We start from the raw sequence: 13,755 nt of genomic DNA, 5'->3' as shown, positions 1-13,755 counted from the left end.
AAGGCAGCAAAATGCTATCATATATTACAACATGCTGAATACAAGGCCTGCATCAGAGATGGAAAGTTGTCTAGAGACACTAGAGTAATCATAGAAAGTATAAAAGTTTATAATTTTACAGCAGTTGAAATACTGACATATTAAAGTAATAGCAAGTTTTACATCATTAAAACCATGGAAAATACAAAGACAGAACAGACCCTGTTTGAAAGAAAACCAAAAAAAGCCAAATTTGCAAAAAAAAAAAGAAACAATGCATGTGTGTTTGTACTCAAATTTATGTGGAATAGAATTTTTCAGCTGACATAATGAGGATACCGTGTAGCTCTGCATCGTGCTATTACCACTCGCACCTGTAGAGAACTAAAAAGGATCAAAGCAAGCATCCCCCCACCCACCCCACCCCCATACAAATTACATTTCAGACTTTGTTGTTTTGAGCTCTTTTAATACCACAGGTCAGCTCAAATAAGGTCAAAAGCTGAGGTGACATTTCCCCTCCCAACCAACGTCAAAAACAGAAGCACAGGCTACACTTGCAGGACCAGTGGCTAAGCTAAGTGCAGGAAATGGCAAAATATATTTTGCTTTAAATAAGTTCGGTAGAAAGTAAGTGTGAAAAGTGTGAAGGTAAGTGTGTAAGGGATATTACGTCTGGGAAAATGAAATGAAATTAAGAAAAAAAAACAAAAAGAAGAAAAAAAAAAAAAAAAAAACTTGTCAAACCAAATCCTTCCATTCTGTTGATAGGTCTTGACTCTTACGGGGAGAATTTTTTGGCTTGTGCTCTGACCCTTTTTTCGTACTCTACTCTGTTTTGGCTGAAACAGAAGAGATGGTTGAGTAAAAAAGCAGGACACTTCGAATGATTGCCAATGTGCAAATTCAATAAAAACCTAGTTTTTTTACATGCCATTTATTATCCACCTACAATGCAGTTAAAGTAACCAACAAGGACAAAACCAATTGCCAAATTAAATTGTCCGAAGTACTGTGGGAGTACACACGTCATTCAGAATGGGGTTTTTTCCAACCGTTTCCTGAAATAGTCCACCTGCAGTCCTTAAACAATGCATTTTGCCAGAGCGACCATCTCACTCTAACTTCAAATACTTTCACAAATACCACCTGTAGGAACTCACCAGTAAATGGTGTATGCCTCCGCTTGGGCAGGATCCTGGATATTTGGCTCATTCAGAAGTTCTTGGATTCCTAACAAGATCTACAGATTTAACAAAAGGGACATAAACATTTTTAGCACTGCTCAGCTAAATATAAGCCGTTATTATGGTGACCATCTTTAACATGAAGATGACTGAGGTGCAAGGCAAAAAAAAAATATATATATATCATGCATCTATGCTGCCCCCTACAGTGTCAGGACTTAAAGTGCAGCTTCCATCAATGTATAAGCAGCATCCACATTTTATCATGACCACCAAGATCCATACAGCCCAGGATTTTAGCTCCTGCCATGTGCATTGCAACCATCATTCCTTATCACTGCGCATCACATCTAAACATCAACGCCCTCTGGGGTACCTGCTTGATAGTGATGGCCGGCCTCCAGTCTTTGTCTTCCTCTAAAATCGATAGGCAGACTGTGCCAGACGGATACACATTGGGATGGAACAGCGGAGGCTCGAATTTACCTGGGAAAAAGGAACAGCAAACCGCGTTCACCAAGAAGCATTCACGCACCATTAAACAAATGCACTGACTTTAACAAAATCCTCAGATGAAGACAGAGGGCCTTACACTTGGGAGGGGAGGATGGATAGTCATCCTTGAACAACATTCGGAGTTTGAACAGGCCTCCCTCCCAGGGCGTCTGGAGTGAGAGAAGACAGAACGGTGGCAACTGAAGCAACACATGTGGTTCAGAAGAGCTACAGCTTTCCCCGTTTCATTATGGAAAGAAACCCACAAATCACATGTCTAACAATGCCAGCAGTCCAACACACCACCTACAAGGCCAGATGTGTAGTTATGCATGATATTCTGTGTGCAAGCCATGAATTTCAATTCTGATTTAAATCAAGCATCTTCACAAAATACCGAACCATTAACTACAGATGTCAGCCTGTGAGGCGTGGCAAAGACACAGCTTGTCCTCTTTGTTTCTATACTCCTCATGCAAATACAGTTCCTTACCCCTTTCTTTCCTGGAATGGCACACTCCCAATTCATCAGATTCATTGTTCCATCAGGGTTTTTTGTTGGCACTGCCACAAAGCCCTAAAAAGAACATTGCACATATCACATAAAGTACCAGTCAAAAGTCTGGACACATCTGATTAAGGTGACGGGAAACATGCATTCAAAGACATTCTGATTTAAAGACTTATGCTTAAATGCTTGAAATTTGTGTCTTAGACAAATATAAATACTGAAGTTGACGCCTATGTATGAATTTCTTTCTAGGAATTTTTTAAAAAATATTTTTGGCTTACTTTGAAGAATCTAAAATATAAAATAGTGATTGATTTGTACAACACTTTTTAAATTCTATTTGTGTTATTTCACAGTTTTGATGCCTTTACTTTTATTATAAAATGTGGAAAATAGTAACAACAAAAAAAAACCCTCATGAGTAAGCATGTCCAAACTTCTATCTGGCATCGTACAACATGCTTGTTAAACCACATTCAGGACGTCAACCTAAAAAAAACAAAAAAAAAAAACAAACAACAACACAGCGCAGATCAGCTGTGAGGTTTCGTGATCGGCACACGTCAGCTGACACTTCCTGACGTCTGAATGACAGACGTGGGCCAGATATGCGAAACCGCGCCATGGAATTAATTAGTAATGCCTTGACAAAGCCGCCTTCGACAGAATGTCCGCTCTGTCGTGACTCCATGCCTACTCACAAAGGGGTGGTCTTTCCGCCAGGCCTTTCGTTCCTGTGCAAGTCGGCTTAAGGCTATACCAGACATGACTTGTGGCTCCCTGGAAGAAAAGACGCAATTAAAAAGGGTTGATTGGCAGTAACACATTTAAAAATGATTCTTTTCACACATGTGTCGCATACTCATACATACTAACCTAATGGAAAAGCTCTAAGCAATCACAGAAATAATGATGCTATTATTTCAGTCCAACTGCACCATCTAATGCCAAGAGGAGCTCTTGTTCAAGTCATCTGGCTAATAGCATGTTTGTAAGGTTTACATGGTTGTATTAAATCACCACTTTAAGGCACTTGCCACATTGTCTGTCAGCTGCTAGTTTAATGAGTCAAGTAATCTATGCAATTAAATGCCATGCGCATAAATAATTTTGTATAAGTGAAAATAATACAAAAAAAATGTCAAGCATAATTTGGATTTGGGCAAATGGGTTTCTTTGGCTCCCAAAATTCCTGAGAACTATTCTGATCGATCCTTTCATTCCCTTCCTGATTTGAAATCAAATCTGAAAAACACCTGTCAATTGTGTCTTTGCACACCACATATGGCAGAATTGGTCTTAAAGTACATTTGCAAACCAGACAAAACACATCTTTGATGCCAACAGCAGGGACATCAGTGTCAGGGGTCTCCAGACAAAGGTTTGTGCCGGTCAACAATATCACATCAACTGATGGGGCACACAGACACTTCACTCCCCCTAAGGTGGGCATATATCCCAGTGAGGCATCCCAAAGTACATTGGAAACCTAAGCACCGCTGTGGCATAATCATCCCCTACAGAGCAAACCTGTGGTTCCATGACAACGGCAGCAGAGACTACAACACATACATCAACATAGTGCTAAATCATGTCAACAGAAAGAGGAAGAATGCAAACTTGCTCAGCTTAATGCACAGTGACAGGGCACAATTCAATCGGTTCCAGCACAGCAGTATATTGGGAGTGTAGCATCCAGGCAGTTTGGACTGGATGGGATGGATTTGTGATGTACAGGCTCCCACACGGAACAGATGGAGATTACAGTTCTCTTGACTGATAGCTCCTTGACTGCAGAACGCTAGAGAAGATATTCTTGCACTTTGCGCTTTATAAGCAACACAAAGCTCTGCTGTACAATCTGAAATTAGCCATGTATGTGCACAGTTGTGTAATTTCGACACAGAATGAGTTGTGATGGATCAGCCACCCATCACTCAACAGAGGACCTCTGGAGTGACTGATGCTGGTGGGTCCTGTTGTGACCACAACTGTGTGCTAGACACACCTTGGTAGGTGTTCCTCTTGCTGAGTGGAGTACCATTTCAGAGAAAAAATATGTGCTATTCCAATACAAATGCCACATTTGATGCAAGCAGAGAGGTGAGAAAATTAAGTGCAATTTAGTGCCCCATCTTCATATGAACTCCATTTCATTCTGCCCAAGAAATAATTTCAAATACTTTTTCACATGTACTTACAATTTAAGCCACACATACAGACTTCTTTTTTTTTTTTTTAAAGAATGCCGTTTGCTGTCATTGAGAAGCGTTCTCCAAGTGAGCAGTCAGTGCTAACTACACAGAACTGTTCTCACTAACACAACCAGGATCTAGTATTACCGCAGCCCAGTGTTCCAAGTTTGCTGAAACAGCAGACTGGACTTGGTTATGCAATATGAAATGAGGTACTAGCATCCCAATCTGTTCCAAAGCAGACCTAAGCAGACATTCCTGGCCTTCACAATGGCAGCCAATTTTGAATTTGTCAGGGGTTCTCTTCCAGTCTAACTAGCAAGAGTACAAAAGGCTATACTCAGGTGAAACATAGAAGGACGTATCAAGTAACTATGCATATTAATCTTCCCTGTGCAGGAAATGAAAGGTTGAAGTTTGACTGGAAAAGCACAAGTGACACTATTGTTCAAGCCAGTCTTTTCAGAGTAGGAATAAGTGTCTAGTCCTGCCAATTGAAAGCCTTTCGTTTTAGCAGCAATTGTGTTAGTATTCAAAGTAAGGAGGGACTTACTTCATATTGTGGATAATTGTGGTTTGTGATATTATATGTATGGCGGGCCACCATGGCTAAATGAAACTGCCAAGCCATAAAATTTCAGATAATTTTCAGACTCCACCCATTCAATTTTAACAATTCAGTGCAAATAAATTTGCACCACCTTGCTCACCCATAAATCTGTGGGGAAACAATGGAGTGATTAGTTTTCCTTTGCTGCACCACTGCTGTACAATCTGCAATTAGCCACATGCAATTTACATGTTTTTCCCCTTTTACAACACATGCATACCAAACATAGGCAAGGCTTCCACAATCCTAATCAGACACTTCAATTCTTAAATGCACAAAGTACTTTACACACTTGAGGTTTTTCTTCCCCCCCCTACCGGGTCCTGATTCACTGGAGAAGTTTCTCATTTTTTATTCTATCTGAACCGCAACATAAGTAGATCACTTGCCACATTAAGTTAATGCAGACATGCTGTTTATCTACCCAAAGTGCATGCCAGATACTGTGCCAGTATCAAACAGAAGCTTTGAATGTGCACCGTCCATTTTATATACAGTGCTGCTGACATGGACATATCAACACCATGTCATGAAGGACATCTGGACCTGAGATATCATAAATCTGAGTCTCTTGGTTCTCTAATGTCATTTTTGGTATACACACATGTTGTCCACAATGTCCAGTATTACAGAGGGGACATTAGAAAAGGTGCTCCTTGACATTCAAAAAAAAACTTTGATTCAACCTGACATTTTGTAGCTCTACTCAGTAAATCCCTCCCCATTATTTCTGTGGAGAAGCGGGCAGACACCTCCGACAAAAATGAAGAAAGCAAATGTCCAAAAACCCATAACTTGTTCTAAAAAACCAACAAACAAAAGGAACCTGCTTGAGCACTGAAACCGCTGGAAAAAAGTGAGCCTCCTGCTCTCCACCCACACACCTGTATTTAATATGCCTTTAATTAGACAGGCGTGGCCCATTAACCAATGTCTTGTTGTCTACAGGTAAATTAACAATTAACCGGTTCAGATGAAACTGATCCATGAGCTCAGTTATTGATAAGGTTGAAAATGGAAAGACAACAATACTTGGACATTTAACAAATCGACAACTGAATAAAAAGTTTTGGGTGAAGATTCTCTCTCCTTCTTGAATTTAAATTTCTAAAGCACAACTTAATAATGAACAAAATACTTAGAGAAACAAATCTTAAGTGTGTAGAAGGGATACACATCCATTGTTAAATCAAAGTACAAATTCATCAAGACATTCTGAAAACAACACACAGAAGTAAAAATAAAATTAGAACTAATCTAACTTGGAAGAAGGCTACTCATTTGGCCAAGTGGATTTTTCTTCTAATATCAATGACAGCTGTATAACAGTCATGTCCTCTTCTGTCAACATTCATCTCAACTCCACTTTCCTCAAGGACTTGGTAACACAAAAGGCTGCCCTCGCTGCTTTCTTTAACACCAAACCCAGCAGCACTGGTTTTAATCATAAAGCACACAGTGTACTTCAGGATTTACTGTGGTCTGAATGCCCTTTCAGGTCTGACAGACAGCTCCTCTCATTCTTATTTTCAAGGGACATCAGCGTGACAAGAATTGCCAGTTTCAATCTATGCCTTGACCAGTACGTATCTGCCCTTTCTGGAGAGCTGGGAGTGTTGACACCAGGCTTAATCAATGAAAAGAGTGCTTGATGAATCTGGAACTTAGCAGGGTAAGGTCTTCTTGTCACAGGCTACAGAATGGGTAGGACATATTGCCGTCCATTTAAGACCAGTCTTCTGCAAGGTGTGAGAATGTGTTAACATTAATCTGCAATAAACACGACTGACCACTTCAACATCCTGAGTAAAACCATGGGTATTATGGACATTGACACCACTGGATGGCTCAAAAAGCCTATCTGAATGCAATCTAAAGATCCGAAACTGAATTCTCAGCACAAGAACCGGCTAAAAGTACACCTACTGTATAGTTAAGCTATAAGCCAGCTCCATTGCTCCAGAAGTGCACAATATTCACGGGAGTTTCATGCTCTAGATTTCAAGGATTCCCGGGTTTGAGGCAAACACATCCTGTCATGGTACAACTCATCTGACATCTTCAAGAAAAAAATGTGTGCCAGTTCCCCTCCATTTCTGTAATGAGCAACCGCTGGAAATATAGTCCCCTGCTTCATGGGACTTCATGGGAAATGCTGACACCTCGCTGCTGTTGCGGTTAGAAGTTTTTTCGGAGAGTTGTCACACAGAATTTCTAATTTCTTCTGAATTCCGTTTCGGAGTAGCAGCTCACCGCGCTGTCATTTGGTATCAAAAAACATGTTGTGCAAAGTGCTCATGTTGTCCCGGGAGACTCCTCCGCTTCCTCTGCGGTAGCATCCACCAGAATTTACACTCTTCCATTCTCAGCAGTCTGCAGCTTTCGCTTACAGACAGGGCTGTTTTCATTCCAACTGAAAAGAGAGGATGCTATCCATCCTCTGCTCCACAGGTCTGGCAGCCTGTCAAGCAAACATGTATCCTCCACACCGCAGTCTGTCCTATTCTGAACATCATCTGCAGATTGAGGCAATCCATTTTTTCCCCCAGACCTTTAAGCAGCAACTCCAGATGTGTGATATTTATTAACATACCAGAAAGAATACAAACAAATTAAAATATCTCAGTAGACAAGCCAATTTTACAATACGAGCAGAATTGGCTGATGTCCCCTCTACAATAAAAAATCCCTTCTGACAATTTTGGGACCAACTCTATGAACACTTCAATGCAATGAAAAAAAAAAATCTCCTTAAAAGCACAAACTTGAGACAATGACAATATGAAATGAGTAAGATCAAAGAACGGTTTCGTGAGAAATTCACACTGGGAGAAAGCAATGAGAATATCCTGCATTGACCAGTTTTACCATAATTTATTGCCGCATATACAGCCAAGTGTATAAGGTAATATGCCTAAGAGAAGCTCACATTAAGTGCAGATACTCACCACAGACAAAAAAGCTGAATCACCTGTACTCCAAATCCAATGCAGATGTTTGGCTTCAAATTAAAAACTAAAAGTAGATTTCAACACTGCAAGACCAACAGGACCCCTGAAAGGCCCCTCAACATTTGGACAGCTTATGACATTGCATATAAAACATGCCAGTGTCAACTCAGACACACAACAGCAACGTGCAGTATAGTAAGATGGTGCATTAAGCTGAACTTGGATACTTTGGAGAAGGCACATGTTGCTTGGCTACTCCAACAGGGAGACATCCTAAAAAATGGAGCCCAAAGTTGATCGTGTTCATCTGCTTCAGGGTGGATTAATAATAGTTTCGATGACACTGTAGCCATCCACTTTGTGGACAGCAGATGCTTCAGCATTGACATGGAAATACTGAGTCAGTACATACTTGTTTTAAGCATCATCATCATCCTGACAGCAGCAGTTTTTTCAAAGAAATGACATGCAAGTATTCTCTGCCCAAAATAGATCTAAAAATTCTGTGAACTGCAGTTTCCACAATAACAGCAGCAGACCACATACGGAAAAGTACTCAGGTATGCTTACGACACCGACCGCACCAATTGCACAAACCCTTACCTGTCCTACACATGACATGGTCTACATAATAACTTTATCAGATCTATTGCTTTTAATTCAATACTTTACTTGTACATGACCGTGTTATGTAGGCAAATGGCATTAAGTTCACAAAATCTGGTGAATGAGATCAATTATCCTTTGACTAAACAAATAAAATGAGGGGTTACATTTACACAGCAAGTAGCCTTGTAAAATAAGTCCAAAACATATCTTACAACATTTTACAAGAGGACAGACGAATGCAGCCTACACAGAGAACGGCCTACTTGTTTAACTTCAGACGGTGTCCACTAGAGCTTGAACAGCAATACAGAAGCTGCAGACATGGTGAAACAGGTACATGCTGCACTGCATCAAAGGTGCAGATAATTCTATATCATGACAGCAAACTACACACTTCCATTACAAAACAAAATATGCAGGGCTAAGCACATCTGTGGCCAGTGCTGAGCAAGCAGAGATCACCTTTTAAGATTCAAACAGAGGCCTGCAGGTACAGGCTGCAGAAGAAGTTAAAAATACACAGCTACAGAGGAGTCTTAGGTCCAAACCACCAACAAGTCAGCATTGCCTTGCCTCCAACAAACCACAAAAAGACACTACAATCTATCAGGACTTCATTTTAAAGCAATGTTTTTTTGTTCCACTCACAAACCCCACATACATCACCCACTATGCAGGTACAGAAAAACACCTAGTTTCTGTGTGGGGCTGCTTGCCAGAACACACATAATCTATACAATGTAAGCAAAGAAGCTCCCGTTAACGAAATGCAAATGCTTTCAGTTGGCCCAGGAGAAAACTGAACACAGGTTCAGTAGCATTCAACTTAAACTAGTGTGCATGAAATGACATATCTGTGCATTAGAGGCGGTACAAATGGCCAACTAGCTACCAAGCTTGTAAAAGTTTATACAGTAACACTTAAACGTACGGATGGCTTCAAAAACACGTCAAATACCTACTTGCGAACTCTGTACCCAAGATGAGGCTAAACAGTTTACGTAACTAGGCTATTACCGAAGGTAGGTATGGATACCTTACTACAGACAATGTCGAAACAAAATAATGTACACATCAATCAGTAGGTTGGAAGAACAACTGGTGAGACAAAAAAACTGCTCTGCTCGTGAAATCACGTTAACTTCAGTTTTAGACTCCCGCGGCACCGCAATTCAAACTGTAGAGCGCAACACCGGATGTCTAAACATGAAATCAAACTTCAAAGAAACAGTGAACTAGCAAACAATATACATTAGCAAGAACAAAACCAGGTGGGGACAAATATACACAACATCGGTCTACCTCTTTAGGCGAGGACTTCGATACCTGCCCAGACCTCGGTTTCCAAATCTACATATTGGTGTTCAAATGAGCTAACCACTGGTGTGTAGCTAAATGTGTGGCTATCTTGCTACCTCATTAGCTAGTCTAGCTAAGTAATTTTTGATCGTGCTGGCAGGTGAGCCAGTAACCTAGCTAACTGTCTAGATAGGTCGTCACCGCAATCAGAATTTTTTTGACTGTCCCATTTAAGAGTAGCATTAGACAGCTGCCACAGAAATACCATCTACAAATCTGAACAGCAGTCCAGAGATCGAACGCGCACCGTTATCTGACCACAGAGCCAGCTAGCTAGTTAGCTGCCTATCGGCTAACTAGCCATCTAGCTTGCTAAGTACCATGTGAAATTGGCTAGCTAACCAGTAAGCTACGCAACTGCACGCCATTATGCACTTTCCCCTTTAATTTTAGGTTACATTTCATTCTGCAGACGTGAACGAAACCTCAGATTCGCAATTATGAGCACCCCATTACCTTGAGGGACAAAGAACTAGGTTCCCAAACGAGGCGACGACGCGCTCAATCAGTCATAAGATAGCTATCGCTAGCTAGACTAGCCAGCTAGCTAGCAAGATAGCGAGCTAGAAGAACACCAAACAAAAAAAGCTAAAACTCATACAAGCTAACGACTCTAGGGCCGATTTAAAATATGAATTGTTGTATTTCTAACCAGTACTCACCTTAGATGTGATACAAATGTGGACTATTTTTATGAACCGTTCGCTCTTTAAAGTGGTCGCTAGCTATTCGTATCAGACTCGGGACAAAACCTTGCGAAGTTTCCCTCCTGAAAAAAAACACAGAATTTCTCCCAGGCTAAATAGGACCTCTTGACAGCTAGCTGACTACGGCCTGAAAACAATTACATAGCTACCAATGAGACGGTTCTTGTCTTTCGTTTAGTGCTCTTTTCTATTCGCTGTCAACCTTAAATGACTGCCACTTCAGATACCACAAATAATATAAAAAAGTGAATGCAGTAGATTAGATCTATCTAATTACATTTTGAAAATAACGTCACACTGGACATTTCCTCAGCGTGGCAATGTAGACGTGCTACCTTCACCATTTTATTTTCAAACAGATGCACATGTATATTTATTTTTGAGGATATATTCATATTCACATTGTTCGTACAGGCAATGTTTTTGACAGCTATGCATTTAAGGGAGCCGCGTTCCGTCTTCGATGGATAATCTATGAAGATGGATACCATATCTACTCCACTTGATATATAAACCGTATTTCACAGCCTCAAAGTTCGATGCGGTGCAGTGCAGTGTGTATATAAATGGGAACGGTCTCTATTTAAATATTTTAATAAAAAATACAAATGCACATTAAAGGAAAGAATTTTTATATTATGTTTGGATGTTTACGTTGTATTGGAAACCTTGTTACCTGGGTATGGATTTCAACATATTTTAAACATTGTATGTTGTAGTTCCTGCTTTTCATTTCATGTTGAAGTACCAGTGTATGTTTCAAAAGCAAGTGAGAATGTTGGAACTATGTTACTTCTTGATTGAAAGAATTGAAATTATTAAATTCAATTTAATACATTAAGTTAAATGTCATTGTAAAGGGTCACACTGCTGCCTGCTGAGGTGTAGACCCTAGTACAGATGTTCTGTACAGATGTACAGAAGTCAAAACCCTGCCCTTGTGTAGTAGAGAAACCTAAACATATCCCACCAACCCTGTAACCATCTTAAGAGACAACACTTCTTAATATTTGAACTCCCAAGTGAGTAGACATTCTTCTGGAGCTCCATGTGTAGCAGGACTTCATCCTTCCTACGACACTCTGTAAAACCTGTTGATGACATCAACTCAGAGGGTCCTGTTGTAACACAGGTCTTCTTTCTATTGCCATTCTCCAGTGTTAAGGACTCCCTTACTAACATGTTGAGTGATCCTGTAGTGTTTTCTTGGTGCTGTTGTCCAGATGTTCCCTGTATTTCTATTTCCTTATCATGAAGTGGGGCAGCATTTGACCTATTAGATGCAAATAATTATGTATATAAGCTGTCTATTCTGTCTCTCTCTCTATATCTATACACACACACACACACACACACACACACACACACACACACACACACACCACACAGTACCTTTTCTGACCCTTGACCAATTCTCACGTTATATAAATTACAAATGATACATTGATGTTTTTTTTCTGCATGTTTTATTAAAAAAAAAACACTGAAACTCACACTTGTTTTAAGATGACATTGGTTTTATGTTAGAAAATAGGTTTCAGGTTGCCTGGGGCCTTTTCTATTGGTAGGACGTTTGGCATCTTTTAGCATCTTCAGTTGGAAATCACAAGTAGAAAGTGCAGTTTGCATGTAGCATGTCCTACAACTAATTTAGTTACGATGCATTTCAGATCGGTGCGCCAAAAATTCATGTTAACCAAACAGCTGATGTCTGAAAAACTGCACTGATTTTAGGAAGGGCAAAGTCAAAAAGACCATGCTTGAGATACAAGCAGACACCAAAAGATGTGCCTGAAATTCCATGTTCAGAAAGCTCTGCTTTTGTACAGCTCAGACCATACCCACAACCCCAAATAAACTGAACTCAGTTTTGTACTTGTGAACGGCACTAGGGGGCACCACCATACAATACATAAAAAAATTCACAGGGCCGAACATGACAGTAATGAAAAGTTTTAAATGAGTGATGTGCTGCTCATTAGGGGACTGATGCATACCAGGAGACTCCTGTATGTGGAATGTCTGTATGAGGTATCACATGGCTTGCAAGTGATCTTTTCAAGAGTCCAATCTACAGTGCTGGTCGCCTACTCTATATCTGTAGAGCTAATCTGTTACATACACTGTTACATACACGATGGGAACTACATTTTGTTTCTCACTCAAGTTTCTTTTCAGTGTGGTTTAAGCAGCCGTAACTTAGTCTCATGCACCAAATGTTGCAATAACAGACCAATATGTAATGGCAGTTGTGTCTGGTTTGCTCCTTGTTTACACACATTGGAATGCATTCTTCAGTTCTGTTGTAACAGAGACCTGACAGAACTTGCTTCAAGGAGAGGCTGTACATTTTTCATTTTCTTGACAGACTTGCTCTTAAAGTGAAAGAAAAGAAAACACAATCAAAGCATGGGGGGACATAGAGTGAAGCAAAAAATTACTAGGTAAATGAAAGTCCATTTATTTATCAGTCACATTTTGCCCAGTATCACAATTGTATACAGTGTACCCAGTCATTATTTTATGTTATGCTGTACATATATGAAACAAAATATATAAATACAAAACATTTCAGCGTATATCAGAATCAGAAAACCGGTGACAAACTGGTGCACAAAAATAAAAAGAAGAAAAAAAAAACCTGCTCTAGTTTGATCTTAAAAAAAGACATATTTTGCAGATTCAATAATTGAAAAGTCAAGTATGGAACACTTACACTCTCAAGTAGCTCAAATGTATGGTGGTGGTGGGGGTTTGCTACATCAGAGGCCAATTTAAAAGAGAAAGTAAATCCAGGTGAATGGAACAAATGGAGACTATTTGAAATGGCACAGTGGAGTTCAGTGATGTCCTGCAGTGCTGGAAGAACAGCAGGAGGTAGACTAGCACCACAAAAGCTGTGGCTGACAAAGCGCCTCCAGTTTGAGGAAACAGGACAAAAAGAGGCTGAGGACACCACTGTAACAGTGTGCACATGCACATAAGCACATGTAAGTGCATGTGTGCACAGGCACACACACACGCACGCACGCACGCGCACACACACACACACACACACACAGACACACACGCACGCATACACACACACGCACAGACACACACGCACAGACACACACGCACACGCACACAGACACGCACACATAAACGCATGC

At 40.3% G+C, this 13,755-nt stretch overlaps 1 protein-coding gene across 1 annotated transcript; it reads right to left on the bottom strand.

The window, feature by feature from the left end:
- Nucleotides 1–436: 436 nt before the first annotated feature.
- Nucleotides 437–10,707, bottom strand: ube2ia (ubiquitin-conjugating enzyme E2Ia). Its single transcript, XM_036552582.1, has 7 exons — nt 10,559–10,707; nt 2,874–2,952; nt 2,155–2,238; nt 1,759–1,831; nt 1,543–1,652; nt 1,143–1,222; nt 437–821 (listed from the first exon to the last, which is right to left on the bottom strand). Exons 2-7 carry the CDS (start codon nt 2,937–2,939, stop codon nt 761–763), a joined length of 474 nt encoding a protein of 157 aa, XP_036408475.1. The 5' UTR covers nt 2,940–2,952; nt 10,559–10,707; the 3' UTR covers nt 437–760.
- Between the last annotated feature and the right edge of the window lie 3,048 nt (nt 10,708–13,755).

The sequence above is a fragment of the Megalops cyprinoides genome, chromosome 19 (assembly GCF_013368585.1).
Source record: "Megalops cyprinoides isolate fMegCyp1 chromosome 19, fMegCyp1.pri, whole genome shotgun sequence".
Taxonomy (NCBI): Eukaryota; Metazoa; Chordata; class Actinopteri; order Elopiformes; family Megalopidae; genus Megalops; species Megalops cyprinoides.
Note: the sequence above shows the minus strand (reverse complement) of the source record. Positions and strands in the feature narration are given on the sequence as shown.

Excerpts from the sequence above, each read along its gene's own strand:
- ube2ia (XM_036552582.1), bottom strand. The coding sequence starts at position 2,939 with ATGTCTGGTATAGCCTTAAGCCGACTTGCACAGGAACGAAAGGCCTGG. Across the intron at positions 2,239-2,873 it reads GGCGGAAAGACCACCCCTTT|GGCTTTGTGGCAGTGCCAAC; the intron begins GTGAGTAGGCAT and ends TGTTCTTTTTAG. Across the intron at positions 1,653-1,758 it reads TCCATCCTCCCCTCCCAAGT|GTAAATTCGAGCCTCCGCTG; the intron begins GTAAGGCCCTCT and ends CCTTTTTCCCAG.